At 38.4% G+C, this 14762-nt stretch overlaps 1 protein-coding gene across 6 annotated transcripts in view; it reads left to right on the forward strand.

Annotated features, from left to right (window-relative positions):
- Window positions 1-6980, forward strand: part of HS3ST5 (heparan sulfate-glucosamine 3-sulfotransferase 5) — a 187528-nt gene extending 180548 nt beyond the window's left edge. For all 6 annotated transcript variants that reach the window (XM_065834717.2, XM_071806618.1, XM_071806617.1 and 3 more), the window contains 2 exons: window positions 429-567; window positions 5222-6980. In XM_065834717.2, the coding sequence (XP_065690789.1) occupies window positions 461-567; window positions 5222-6152 (1038 nt within the window). In that variant the 5' untranslated portion in view covers window positions 429-460 and the 3' untranslated portion in view covers window positions 6153-6980. The remainder of the gene's footprint in view (window positions 1-428; window positions 568-5221) is intronic.
- The last annotated feature ends 7782 nt before the right edge of the window (window positions 6981-14762 follow it).

Here is a 14762-nt window from a genome sequence, read left to right on the forward strand (position 1 = left end):
AGGAGCTACAAGCCTAACTCCTGGTTACTGATGCCTCACTTGGCAGCAAAGCATTTAAATCTCTGTTGAAATCTAGCCCAGGCTGATTTTGAAGGGCTTAAAGTCTAAACAGAATTACCTGAAAAGAGACCCTATTATAATATGAGCCTTTACACAGTCAAGACCCACTGTATGGCTATCAGACAGCCCTAATAACAGTGGATGTAGCTGAACTACCACTTGAGAATTATCAACCTATCCCAGACATGTTGCCTGGTGTTACCATGTGGGACATGAAAAGAGTAGCAAACAAAAAAGTTTTAACTACTTATTTTGCAGCTTGAAAAGATTTTGCAAGTGTGGCTTAATCACTTGCAACAACTGATTAGACATTACCCATACTGCATATTGCATTCTGATGAGTGTTTTATGTGTTTTTGTCTCTGCAGACTGCAGAAGTCCTGAAGATTGATGGAGGGCCATGCTATTCAAACAGCAGCCGTTGCTGAGACAGAAGCTCTTTGTACTAGGCAGTCTTGCTATTGGAAGTCTCCTATATCTAGTTGCCAGAGTTGGGAGCTTGGATAGGTAAGTCATTACGTAGCTGCTCTCTTAATTAAAAATAGGCTCAGATTGTCTCAGTTTTGGCTTAAAGAATCTCATTTCTTTCTTCTTCTTCTTCTTTTTTTTTTTTCATTAGTGTCCACTCATGTATAGAAAGACTGTCTATTCTAGTACTGGTTTTCATTGTTCTTTCCTCCTCTTTGGAGAATAGAGCAGGAAAATAGTCACAGGTCATCCCTGTCAAAGTATTTCTCTCTGTCCATTTATATTCTAAGCACATTGGCACTTGTTTTCAGAGAAGAAATAAAACAGCATCCACTAAAAATGTCATTACTGTAGCTCATTTTTGTCTCTGTGCATCTGTGTGTTGACCTCTAGCTTCAGCAAACAAGCTATGATGTATTTATATATCGTCTTCCTAAATTTATGAGCAAGTAATTAATGTTCTACAGGGGTAGTTAGAATTAAGTATAAGCCTGCAGAGTAGCTTGTCAAGTTTTGAATACTATTTCACTAGAAAGATTGCTTCAGGGTTTTAGAATTTTAACTATGACAATTAGCCAGTATTTTCTGGAGTTGAATGTGCTAAATAACTGGGTTTTCTCTGCAAGTGATTTCCTGGAGAGCAGTAGAAAATCCAGCAGAGGAAATCAAAGAGTGTTTGGCACTTGACCGGGCTGAGTTCTGAGTGGTTATTGACAGCACAATAGTAGTGCTACCTGCACTGACACTGCTGTTTCTGTCACCTTCAAAATGGCCTGGGACTGCCCCAGCAAGTGACACACAAAGACAGGATTAAAAAAAAAAAAAAAAAAAAAAACAACAAAAAAAAATGTTTTGAAAGAATGAAGGAAACAAGACTTCAAGATTTCCAGAAGTGGGTAAACAGCTTGACAGTGCTAATGCTCTAACAGTGCACTTCTTTTTAATGATGGAAAAAACTGAGTTCAAAATTGTGACACAACGCTGCGTGAACACACAGTGCATTGAAAGTGAATTGAAAGCAGAGCTGCTTAGTGTCCATTGCTAGGTAATGTTGAGCTCTATCTGAGGTCACTGGGTGCCTTCTTCAGCTGCTTAAGTCCACTCAGCTAGGACCAAGTGCATTGCAAACTAAGCCCCAGAGTTTGTATTTTCTTTCCCCTGGTGGTCAAAGCATCTCTGATGCTTCAGAGGTGAAAACTTCACTGAAATTAATGTGGTTCTGTAAATGGAAGGAGAATTCCTTACTGATCCCTGCAAAAGTATATTTTATGCTCAGAGGCATGAAATCTAATTAACCTTAGGCTATTATCAGTGCTTGCACATCTTCAGAATTTACTGATGGCTATAAAATTATCTCGCCACAGTATTTGACTCACTGACCTCCTGTGGCAGTGAATTCCACCGATTTCATACATAATGTTGCCAATAGCAGTAAAATCCAGTTTCATTCTCTTGCATTACCCAGTGTGAAAAATACCACACTGTTAAAAAGCAGCCCTTTATTTGGATGTGTTATAAAAGAGAGAGAGAAAGAAGCACTAGAAAGCATGAAACAGATGAATTAGTTGGAAATGTTCTTTGTTAGCAGTAGGGCATGATCCAGACTTGTTGAATTTGTCAGAAAAAGGACACCAAGTGGCTTGAATAGACTTTGGAACAACTAATTGTTCAGGAAGAAATCCAGATTCCTTTATGTTTGATTTATGCCAATCCAATTTGAACAAGAGACTGGGGGATGGCCCACATTTAGTAGCCTCAGATTGGGCTCTTCAGTGGGAATGTTTTGAGTTTTCTTAAGCCCAAAGGGCAATTACCTGTAGTTTATTTGATTCATTGAGTCATAAAGTTGGACGAGCTGAGTGCTTCCCTCCAGGGGAGGCCACCATCCTTCAGATCCTGAGTGCATGGAGCTGCTTCACATGTGGAAGCTCAAAGAAATTCTGTGCCTGCCAATTTTGAGAATATCTGCACCAGTCTTTTGAGTTGCCCAACTCTCTCATTGGCAGTATGGGGGGGCCTCTGCACCTGATTTAAGTGCTCTGAAATGCTCCTGCTGCAGCCAGGCTCATGGTCTTTTGCCATCACAACACCTACATTAGAAGACAATTAGCAAGCATTCTGGATCATGAGAGACAGCACAGCTATTTGTCATTAAGATTGCACAGATGTACTTCAGTTGTTTTGAAATTAGTCAAAAATACAGTTCCCTGAGATGAGTTGTTCTACGGTGGGATTTCTCAAGAAGAATATTTGTGGAGTTTTACTGTAGAAGGTAGAGAAATGGCATTTTGGCAGAGCAACTTCAGCGATATAATAAATGTTATACTCTTGCTTCGCAAACGACTGCTATTTTAATGTAAAAAAAAATGACTCAGAGAACCAAAAATATTAACATGTTGTGATACAACAGTAAATAGTTACATCTGGTGATTCAGCTACTGAGATCTGACGGCCTGTTTAATACCACCACTGCCAAGATCTTTAAATGATATTTTTTTATTGTTTCGAGAGAGGAAAAGAAAGAGTAAAGAGTAAAAAAAATGAAATGTAAAGTGTTGATGAAGGACTTTTAACAACATCCAGTCTTTTCCCTTAGGCTAGAGGATATCTTGAGTAGTTATTTACTTTTAAAGGAAACCACCCTGTTTGACAAGCTGTTGTGTTACGCTGAAGGCAGTGCTAACTGTCTTTTTGAGCAAAAGAGATAAAATTAGTTGAGATGGGTCTGGAACTGCTGTTGTGGAATCCTTTTTGCTTGAAAACAAATAACAAATACACAGAAGGAGAGGGAAGAGAAGAACAGAGATAGCATTTGCCACTTCTATTTCTTACGCTTTTAACTGCCACCTCACTGCTGCAGAAAGTCTCTTACCAGCCACACCACAGTCCAACCAAATTGTATCACTGTCATGTCAAGACATTGCTTTCTGTTTGTTTCATTGTGCCGTTGTTGTTTGGTTTGGTTTGGTTTGGTTGGTTGGTCAGTTTTGGGGGGGAGTGGGTTGCTTGTTTCTTTGTTTATTGGCAGGTTTACTTCATTGTTGCGATGCTTCAGTTGTTGCAATCAAGTCAGGCTCTTAATCAGCAGATAGCAAAAAGTAAAGGAAGAGACTGGAAACTTGAGAAAACAAATAACAACAGGAACTCACTTCTCATCAGACTTTCTGATTAGTCTGAAGGACTTAGCTAGAGCTCATGTGAACCCAGCAATGTCACCTGGGTTGTTTCTTCAGTTCTGCCTGGACAGGTTGTATCTCTCAGCATCTGGATAATCAAGGGAACAGCTAGTGGGTCAGCCAGGGGCATCAAACTTATTTTGCCCCAGCCATCCATTGTCCTAGCATCAGTGTCAAATTAGAGATACCAACAAGCAGTGATGGATGGAAAAGCCATAAAGAAATAAATAATTCTGTCCTGAAAGCAGGTTTTGAATAATATACAGTAAATGAGTGAAGGGCCACATGCTGAGAAACCAGCGTAAATACTGAATACCTAAACAGCTATTAATGAGCATTGCCCATCTGGTATACTGGCTGAGGCAGGGGTCCTGTGAAAAATAATAGCATGTGGCCATGTAATTTAAAACCTTATCATAATACATATGCCCAGCAAGCTCATATTAAAATTGCATAGGCAACCTTTCTTCTTACATATCTTTAATTTTGGAGAGCATGGCTCCAGAAAATTATTAATGATATTTTTCTGTAGGACTTTGGGAGCTCGCTCTCTACACACCAATTTCATCTTCAGTGTAATATTGGCCTGTATAAGGACTAAAGCACTGATTTGGGAGTGAAAGTGAGAGCTTATTCAAGGTTCTGTAGTAATAAAATTTTAACATTTTTCTTACTTAATCATTTCTCACATTCAGTGACATCAAATACAAGAATGAAGCATTGGAAAACTGGAAAATAGGTGAAATAATGTCAGATGAACATAAAAGAATAGCACAAAAACACAGCAGCAAAAAAGAAACAGTGAGACACAAAATGAGGTTCAGTGGAAGGATACATAAGTGATGATAAGAAAATCATTGATGCATTTTTTAAAACTTTTCTTGACATTCTTTCTGTGCCTTGCTAATCTTTCCTGATTCAGAACCCTGGTCTTTCTGATTCCATCTCAGGGAAAACACCATGCACCTTCTAAAGAGGAGGGAAAATATTGAAAGATGATTATGTTTTTCATCCCTTTTGCTCCTCTTCACTAAAAAGGTCATCTCTGGATCAGCAGCTAATAAAGTCAACAGAAGGGGAAGGACTGAAAATAATTTGGGCTAAAATAAGAAAAGTGTTGGAAGAAGATGACTTAAATGAACTGGATTTTCAGATCAAAATGACAATTAAAATTAATCTTAGAATGTTTTAAAAACTGCCAAAGCAATCACAAAGTAAGCAACAATATGGGAAGTAAGGGCAGGTTCAAGAAAACCCAAGAACAGTAAACACAGTGCCTATGTTTGAAAAGAGCAGAAAGGTGGAGTTAGGAGTTAGCCAAATCACAGCAAAATGCTAGAATAAATAATCGAACTATTTGCAAACATTTTAATCACTGTCAGAATAAAATAAAAGTTGAAAGATGCATATACATCACATCACATTGCAAAAGGTTTCCATGAATGTGACTGCCTTATAGAGAAAACATGCCTTAAGAGATACCCTCTTTTTACAAATACGTCTTGTTTTGCTTGCAGATTGCAGCCCCTCTGCCCCATTGATGGTCGATTTGGACCCCGTGGCCAGGACGAAATCCCTCTGCGAGCTCTGCAGTTCAAGAGAGGGCTGCTCCACGAGTTCCGAAAGGGCAATGCCACCAAGGAACAAATACGACTGCACAATCTGGTTCAGCAACTTCCCAAGGCCATTATCATTGGGGTGCGGAAAGGAGGCACCCGAGCACTGCTGGAGATGCTGAACCTTCACCCTGCAGTGGTCAAAGCTTCTCAAGAGATTCACTTCTTTGACAACGATGAGAACTATGCCAAGGGGATTGAGTGGTACCGGAAAAAAATGCCTTTTTCTTACCCTCATCAAATAACAATTGAGAAAAGCCCTGCATATTTTATCACTGAGGAAGTACCTGAAAGGATTTACAAAATGAACTCATCTATCAAATTATTGATCATTGTCAGGGAACCTACCACAAGAGCTATTTCTGATTACACTCAGGTGCTGGAAGGTAAGGAAAGAAAGAATAAAACTTATTACAAGTTTGAGAAGCTGGCTATTGATCCTAATACCTGCGAAGTGAACACTAAGTATAAGGCGGTGAGAACCAGCATCTACACAAAACATCTGGAGAGATGGTTAAAATACTTCCCAATCGAGCAGTTTCATATTGTGGACGGAGACCGGCTCATCACAGAACCACTGCCAGAACTCCAGCTGGTCGAGAAGTTCCTAAATCTTCCTCCAAGGATAAGTCAGTACAATTTATACTTCAATGCCACCAGAGGGTTTTACTGCTTGCGATTTAACATTGTCTTTAACAAGTGCCTGGCGGGTAGCAAGGGACGCATCCATCCAGAGGTGGATACCTCTGTCATTACCAAATTGCGCAAGTTCTTTCATCCTTTTAATCAAAAATTTTACCAGATCACTGGGAGGACATTTAACTGGCCCTAAATTAAACTTCATACAACATTTTCTGTTGCACCTGAGACATGAAATTAATGTCTCTGCTAAAATATGCACTTTTCATAAACATGGCTATCAAAGTAACTTTTTTCATGCATACGTGTACATATGCAGTGTGTGACCAAATATATGGTGGGATCAATTTTTTCTACAGAGTAGTAACTAACGTAAATTTACTGTCAGCATACTAGCATCTTTTAAGATACAATAATAAAGGGAAAGGAGGTATTTAGGAACATGAAATCAGACACTGTTAAAAGCGTCAGTGTTCCTCTCACTTAGTGAAGTGTTTAGGTGACATATTTATCGATCTAAGCAGAATATTGGTTTATGCCATGAAAATAATGTAAGAAGTCTGTGAAGCTGTGAGAAAGCATAATTTTCAAGCTATATTTGGTATGTGTATTGCTAAAGGAATGCTGACACTTTAAACACAGTGCTGAATTTTTACAATGAGAGTGGATACTACTATTTTCTTATTATTTGAAATGAATATCTGAATATCTTGTATCATACAAACTACATTGTTTCAGAGTTCCTGTGGTGAGTTTGCACTATTGTTTTATTGTATCGACCATAGTGTCACTTGTAGCATGTCAACCATGTGTCAAAAAAAGCTCAAATAATTTTTTTCTTCTATGCTTGTGTGTCAACAAAGCTAAACATCATGTACATACTGTACAATGTTTGTAAATACTGGTTTCACACTAAGTAATTCTATTTTGTAAACTGAATATGGCTATTTAATTTATTGTGAAAATTAAATTTATTGTGGTATTTAAAAATGGAATGGATTAAAATTACCTATATGTGCAATGGCTTTTCACTTTTGCTTGATGTACATCTATGTGATCCCTTAGCCCAGATAAATCATGCAAATGTGTGAGAGAGACCTGCATGTGTGAACTTGGTTTCTAGACAGCTGACAAAAACTGATACATGTGGTAAAGCTGAGTTTATTAAAAAACTCATCCGTCTGGGAATCTGGTGTAGAACACACCTCAAAGCACATTATTGCTGTTCTATTGCAGAACTTTGCTATAATTAACTCAATTGCAGCAGTCTTTTAAGGCTAGAAAGACTGTAAAAGATTTCTGTAACCAGGTATATCAGAAAAGCAGAATCACTATTAAAACCAAAACAACAGACACATAAACAAGATCAGAATAAGAGTTATAGAGATTTCATCACCCAAAGCTGATGATATTTCAGAAGTCAAGGAAAACAGTTGTGATACCTCTGCTTTTATCTGGTAACATATGCACCTACTCTAACCAACCACAGTGTTGTTAATCCTAGTATAAACAGATAGTTCATGTCTCCATTTAGTAAGTGACAAGAAATTAGTTCAGGAAATTAGTATTTTCATGCTTTATACATGGTATGGCTCATAAAGATTTGTAAGGAAAAAAAATAAAAACCATTTTAAAATGTCTTTTAAAGAGAGAAAGAGAGAAGGAGGAAGGAAGGAAGGAAGGAAGGAAGGAAGGAAGGAAGGAAGGAAGGAAGGAAGGAAGGAAGGAAGGAAGGAAGGAAGGAAGGAAGGAAGGAAGGAAGGAAGGAAGGAAGGAAGGAAGGAAGGAAGGAAGGAAGGAAGGAAGGAAGGAAGGAAGGAAGGAAGGAAGGAAGACATTTTAAGCCAGCATCTAAAGACTGAAAGACTGATGGGGACACAGATTTTGGAAAGTGTCCAGAATATCTGAATATTCTGAGCTATGGTAACAGAGTAGCTGGTAGTTCAGATTATAATAAGATCCAGTTTTCCCTGTGGGCTGCTTATCTTGCTCAGTGATTTGGAAGCATCGGTTTTCTAAAAACGTGATTTTTAAATCTCTTGTGAGAAATTGATGCTTGTCTTGCTGTATCTTTAATCATATGTGCTAGCACTATGAGCAATGTGCCCTTTCTTCATGTTGTTTCGAAGACTTGCCAACACGAAACAGTAGAGCATATGTGAAATTTTCTGCAGTAGCTACAATACTACTCACTGTTTTCCTATATGAGAGTCATTTATCCCACCCAAATCCAGACATAAAGGCTGAGATATTTAACTCACCTAATAGCATTCCAAGAGAAGATTTTATCCAACTTAACATTTGCATGATATTCAGGTGAGCAGATAGATTCCAGACAACTTTGGATGGTACTTACCGGCTTCATATAGTCCTGGCTACAAACTATGACTGCAGGCTGAGATATATTTTCAGTGAAAGGGACAAATTAGGTCAAAGTTGCCTCTAGGCATGAAATATACATTTGAAATTTATATCTCTCTGCATTGACCAGAAAACTCACAGAGACCGCAATCTAATAGGCACGACTATACGTATTCCTGTTAAAGTCAGCTGGCTTAACTCCAGCCTATCTTTTGCAATTTTGGAGACACATGGATAAATTTAGGCAATATCTTAGACAAGTCTGGTCCAAAAAAAGCACAGAGGAACAGTCAAGAATAGCAGGGGAGGACAGAGGTTTCAGAGGCATTACAACGTATTTAGAAGCTTAAAGGAGCAGGAGACTGATTCAGTTTCACTGAGCGTACAGTGTAATGTCCTTGAGTCTTTTTTATATTACCTAGTGAAGATAAAATTTTAAAACTGGTTCTTCGTACATGGATCTAATAGACCATCCAATGCAAAATCCTAAGTTAATGGTGATTTTGCTGCAGTATTCATAACTGTTTTGAGAATTTCTGACCTTATGGTATTTACCTCTTCAGGAGCAATTTGTGAATAATTCATTTCAGCCTCTTTGCTTTGCTTCCCAAATCCTGAGTGAATCATTTCTATTCAAATTGATCATGAGCGTTCAGACTGGAAAGAGTGCTCATAGCTTCAGTTTATGATTGCAGAGTGATGCACAGCTATATGAAGTCGCAGCTGTTAACTTATGGCATTCAAGTTCTCTAAAGACATTGCATCTTTCATATTTTTTGTACTGCAAAATTGCAGGCTCCACGGCTCTGATAAATGTTTGGATTAAAACTGCTAATATTTCTGTGCATTTTTATCAGATTGTCTCAGCTGCTATTTAAACTGGATAGAACAACAATTTGAAGCATAAAAGAATATTAGAGATGAATTTGAAATTGTATTTTCAGAAATCAGTATATAGTTATATAAAGGACTGATATTTGGAGATCAGCAATTCATTTAGCATTAACACACTATACTGCCTTTTCTTAAAGAAAGCAGAATAAGCATGATGAAAATGTATTTGCCATATTTGAGTGGATTTTTTTTTTGCCATGGTGTCTAAGAATACAAGAGAGACAAATGTTTTAGTCACATATTTCAATATGCTAGTCCAAGATTTTTAAGAGGCAATAGGCACAAACAGAAACATGGGAGGCATCATCTGAACATCAGGAAGAGTTTTTCTGTGAGGTTGACTAAGCACTGGCCCAGGTTACTCAGAGAATTTGTGGAGTTTCCATCATTGAGATATTCAAAGCCCATCTCAGCAGAGCCCTGGGAAACCAGGTCTAAGTGTCTCTGCTTGATCGGGGGGTCAGACCTCCCTTCTAACCTCAGCCATTCTGTGAAGATCTCCCTCTAGCATTAATGTTCTTCTTAAGTATTGCCACCAGATCAGTGTTAGACAGACCTCAGAGAAGGTGCAAGCCCAGTGTCACAAACCAGTCCAGCCACTGTTCAGACTCAAGTTGTGGAAACGCTACAATGCACTTGTTTACTCTCTGGCTAGCTGACTCTCTGATTGAAGAAGAAAAGGGTGTAACTTAGATAAGTCTCTTTTTCACATCCTGGGTGACCTCAACAGTGATGTTGAAGGGACAGAGGATATAGTAATACAAGGTTCATAGCAGGTAAGCTTCCAGAAAAGAGAAGTTAGTGAAGCTCTTTTCAAGAAGGTCACAGTGAACAGTGTCTCTTGTGTGACATTTTATATAGCAAGACATTGAGGTATATCCATAAACTTGGGAAAATAGAGCCATTAAAATTTGTCACATAGATGCATATTATATTAGCAGCTGCTTATACTGGGCATATGCCTTAGGGATATATCCAGAACACGCAGGTTGCTGAGTGAAAGCAAAAGATTCATGACTGAATACACGTGGTAAAGATTTAACTTATATTGCCTCTGTTTTCATTTGAGTTGTATGCAAGATGAATATGTAGATATTAGTTTTAAGAAAAAAAAAGGCAAAAGATCAGTCAACTCAGAAACATATGACAATAAAGTTTTGGAGAAACATTCCTTCCCTGTCCTCCATATAGGTTCCTTGATACTAATGAGATTTGTTGGAATCATGATTTAGCAAGCTAGATCTATTTTACTCTAAACAATCAAATGTTAGCAATAGTGGGAGAATAAAGTTTCTATAAACTTACTGGGAACTGGTTTCTGTGAAGCTTTCAAATGATACTTTCATAACAGATCCACAATTCTGTTTCGAGGCATTTTCAGCTTGATGGAAAAAACTTATTCTTAAAGTGGGGTACCTAAATCCTGTGCTGAAGCCATTGCATCCAGTAATTTTGCAGACACAATTTCATACATGCAACTGATTTATCTCCATGAGGTAGGGTTGAGTGCCCTAGCAAAAAGTGATTGCTTGCAGTTTAACTGATATATCTCACTGAAGTTTCAGCAGTGCTAGAGACTGTCTCAGCAATAGCGTATCACTGAAATGAATTATCTGCATCCTTGGAGAAATCCAAAGATAGAGCCATCACTGGAATGGATTTTTAATACCCACTTGAAAAAGCTCAAGGCCTAGCTTCTCCTAAAGTAGCTAATGTTGGAGCAAGGATCATGCAGAAGCATCCTTTGGGATCATGCAGAAACATTATTTGTTAATGACAGTCTAAAAAATCACAGCTGCTGGTTTTGGTACAATGACTGAGAAGACTGCAGTAACCAGGAGGTTCACAAATGACCCTTCTTGATGAAGAAAAGGTTAGGGACTAAATGTACCTCTGCTTTCATTTAAAATGAGATATAATGCTATTTCTTTTTTGACAAAATCAACCAAAACCCAAACGAACAAAACAAATAAAAAAAAAATCCCACAAAACCACAAACAAACAAAAACACAAACAAAAACCAACCAACCAACGAACCAAAACACCACAGATTTGTAGATGAAGCCTACAATCCTATGGCAGTTTAAGTCAACCCAGCTGACACGTGCCAAGAACCCAACCTCCCTGACCATACAATATCCTCTTTCCCTCTCCTTTGCAGTGACTCTCATGCTCCTTCCACATGGGGATGCTTCAGTTCATTACACAAGCAGAAGGCTAACCTAACCTAACAAGATGAGTAACATCACTAAAACTATACGGGGTCAGAGCAAAGGTCTTTTCAAATCAGGATCTGTCGTCAGAAGTGGTCAATACCGAATGCCTCAGGAAGGACATAAAGACAAGGAAAGCATGAAGACATTTCCAGGCTCCAACGGTTTGCAGTCATTGGATGTCTCCAGTGGGACAGTGCAATCTACAGATGTAGCAGCACTGAGTGACTTCTTCTTCTGTGTACTTACCCAGAAACCCCTTGAACCCACCAACAAAGTGTTCCAGAGCTGCACTCTAAACTCTCCTATGTTAACAAGTTGCAAGAACAGATGTATAAACCAAATCAGAGAAGTTTGGGTAGTAGCTTTAAAATCTGATAGTGAATATATTGGTATGGTAATAGACGTTTTATTTTCCTTACCAATGCACTTTGAAAATGCTACGGCTTGTTTTATTAATTTGCAAAAATAAAAAAAAAATATTGCCACACTACTTTAAAATTATTGGAGATCCCTGAGTAGACTTGGTCCTCAGATTTGTAGAAGACCACAGAAACAGACTAAATTATGGTAAATTTTACTTTTTAAAGAGCTTATTTGCAGAGAAAGGGACTTTAGATAAATGTTTTATAATTTTTTTAATAGCAATCTCAAACATTTTTTATTGTACCTGTCAGCTCCAAGGAGACTGACTGGCTACTAGGTCACAGTGCTGCTAGTCTTCTACTTCAGTGTCACTGTTTAGAGTCTATCAGTAAGATTTACTCCACCAAGGAAAAAAAATAAAAGATTATTTAAAAGGCTTGGCAACATAGAGCTAGTGACTTTCAGATTGCCATATATGGACTTAATTTTGTTACTAAAGTCTCATGTATGTTACTGAAATAGTGATTTGCCCAAGCTAATCATAATTTCTACCTATGAGTATATTTTTCTTTGTTTACAAGTTTCTTTGAGGAGATCTCTATGTGTGATATTCCACAGCACACTTCTACCAGCTGATCAGGCTTGGCTAATCTGTTCTTTAAAGCCTGATTTACCTTCTGACAACTTTGAGACAGACACAGTAAACCCATCTTCAGAACTACCAGCTATCACTAACTGCATTTACATTTTCAGAGAAAGGATTTTCAGTTCTTTCTGCAATAGTGCACTGATGAAAGAGTCAAGCCCTTAGAGAACATCCATGTGTTATCAATCTGGATACCAGCCTTTTTCCCAGGGCTTGAATTGACAAGTGCAAGGAAAGCACAGAAAAGACTAGAACGCCATCATCCATCTGCTGCACGGTGCTTAGCATATGGTAAATAAGATTACCTGCTGTTTTGAGATCCCTATTAAAACTGGCAGTAGTATGACTTCAGGAGCTGATGTTGACCAAGCAGCCTGACTTTTTAGTTCATATGTGGCTTGCTTTCAGTTCTGCTTTGGCTTCTTTCAACTTCAATGAGTTACAAAGTTTTCTGACCTGGTGCACAGTGATCCACAGCTCTCCCTGAAAGGTAAGTCTTGTGAGACAGGAAAAGAAACGTCAGCAGAGGCTGTCACAGTCTTTGCCCCTGTGACTGCAGAGAAAGATTGTGGCACACCAGTTTCATTCTGCTGATGTCCTTTTATTTAGCTGTTTCCCTCTAACACCTTCCAAAATCATCTCCCCCCAGCAGCAGTGGTCACTACTTTAGAAGGTTAATGCTTCTGTGAAAATGTCTTGGTTATTGATCTGGATTCAGGCAATATATGAAATGTATCTATTTTTAACAGATTGCAGTCCTTTGATACAATGCATATACTGTACGCATAAGACACAGCAAAACATTGAAATGACAAAAAAAAACAATGCCACTTCAAACCATCTAATGTTATGCCTCAGGGTGATTAAATAAACAAAAAGAAACATGACAGATTCATGCACATCTTACTCTTGGCCTTAATTGCAAACAACTGTTTTGTAATGTATGAGGCCTTTGCCATCCAATTCCTCGGCTGATTTTCTACTGATGAAAGGCTTTCCACTTCATTGAACTGTGAAGGCATCATTTCTATTCCAAACCCATGGAGACGGAAGAATTAATTTACAATTCCCTACTATATGAAAAAAAGTGATAGGCATTTCATAAGAGGTGGGACTAGCAGCAGCACTATTACTAACTTCATCTTCAGAAAATTGCTTCAGCTGTTACAAGCTCCTCAGTGTAGCTCTAGTAGTAATACAGCTTTAGGAACAGAAAAAAGCCTTTTCACTTTGGATGGCTGTGGTGTATCACAGTGCCTTGCAAAGAAGCAGCCTGGACGTATAGACCTATAGGGCTGGTGAAGCAAAACCATCGTTTGTCTTAAAAAATGAAAAGCACCACACTTGCTATGTATTGAAAGGGTAGCCTGCATCAAGGAGATAAAGGAAATAATGGTCTTTTTTTTTTCTTTTTTTTTTTTTAAGTGAATGGTAAGGTCAGTCTTCTAAGAGGTTGCCACATGTAATTATCATTGCCATCAGTAGCAATTAGCAATGCATATCCTATACAATGGGCAGTTGCTGTTACACCTTCAGGCTCATTTAAATCAATGTGCCCTGAAGGCCCACAGGATTAACTGGAAGAGAAACTTGCACTCAGTGCTGATTAGGGAAAAAGTCTGACTACGTTTCCGTCCTGGAATCTGAAATTGCCACCTGAATGCACATGGTCTGCCCTGATACAGGGGCCTGCCATTCTATCCATGGATAACAAAAGGGTAACAAGTATAGCTACTCTTACAAGTTCTTTTATATTTAAGATCCAGTAGAATTTCCTTTTGCAAAACCACACAGGCTTTATTGTAAAATGTTGCAAATTGACATTGAGTATTTCACAGCTGTCATGTTTGCTTCCACTTTTGACACTTAGATGTTAAATGAAATCCAGATTATAGCTACTCAGACATCTTATCAAGCCTTGGAGCTACCTAAACACTCCAGATTTCAGTTTTAACTTGATTTTAATGGATGAGAATAGCAATGACACAAAATGTTCAGTTACTTGATAAATAAAAGTAACAGCAATGCATATAAAAATACTACATAAAAGAGTAGAAATCATCACAGGAGTAGACTGCAATTGTAGGGACCTTCTCTTTCTGATTATTTCTAGCCTTACCTACCCAATCGCCTTCCCGTTTGGAGTCCTACATCACTAGGCTTCCCACAATCCCTACCAAAAGGAAACAGAAATCCAGAATAATGACTAATCCAACATCTCCCATGCAGCTGGTTGTGGATGGTGCTGACTCGTACAAAAGTGGCGAAAGCAGGGAAACTCCTGAGCTGTGTGCAGCTCATGAGCAGCCTCAGTGCAGCTCCC

The sequence above is a fragment of the Patagioenas fasciata genome, chromosome 3 (genome assembly GCF_037038585.1).
Source record: "Patagioenas fasciata isolate bPatFas1 chromosome 3, bPatFas1.hap1, whole genome shotgun sequence".
Taxonomy (NCBI): domain Eukaryota; kingdom Metazoa; phylum Chordata; class Aves; order Columbiformes; family Columbidae; genus Patagioenas; species Patagioenas fasciata.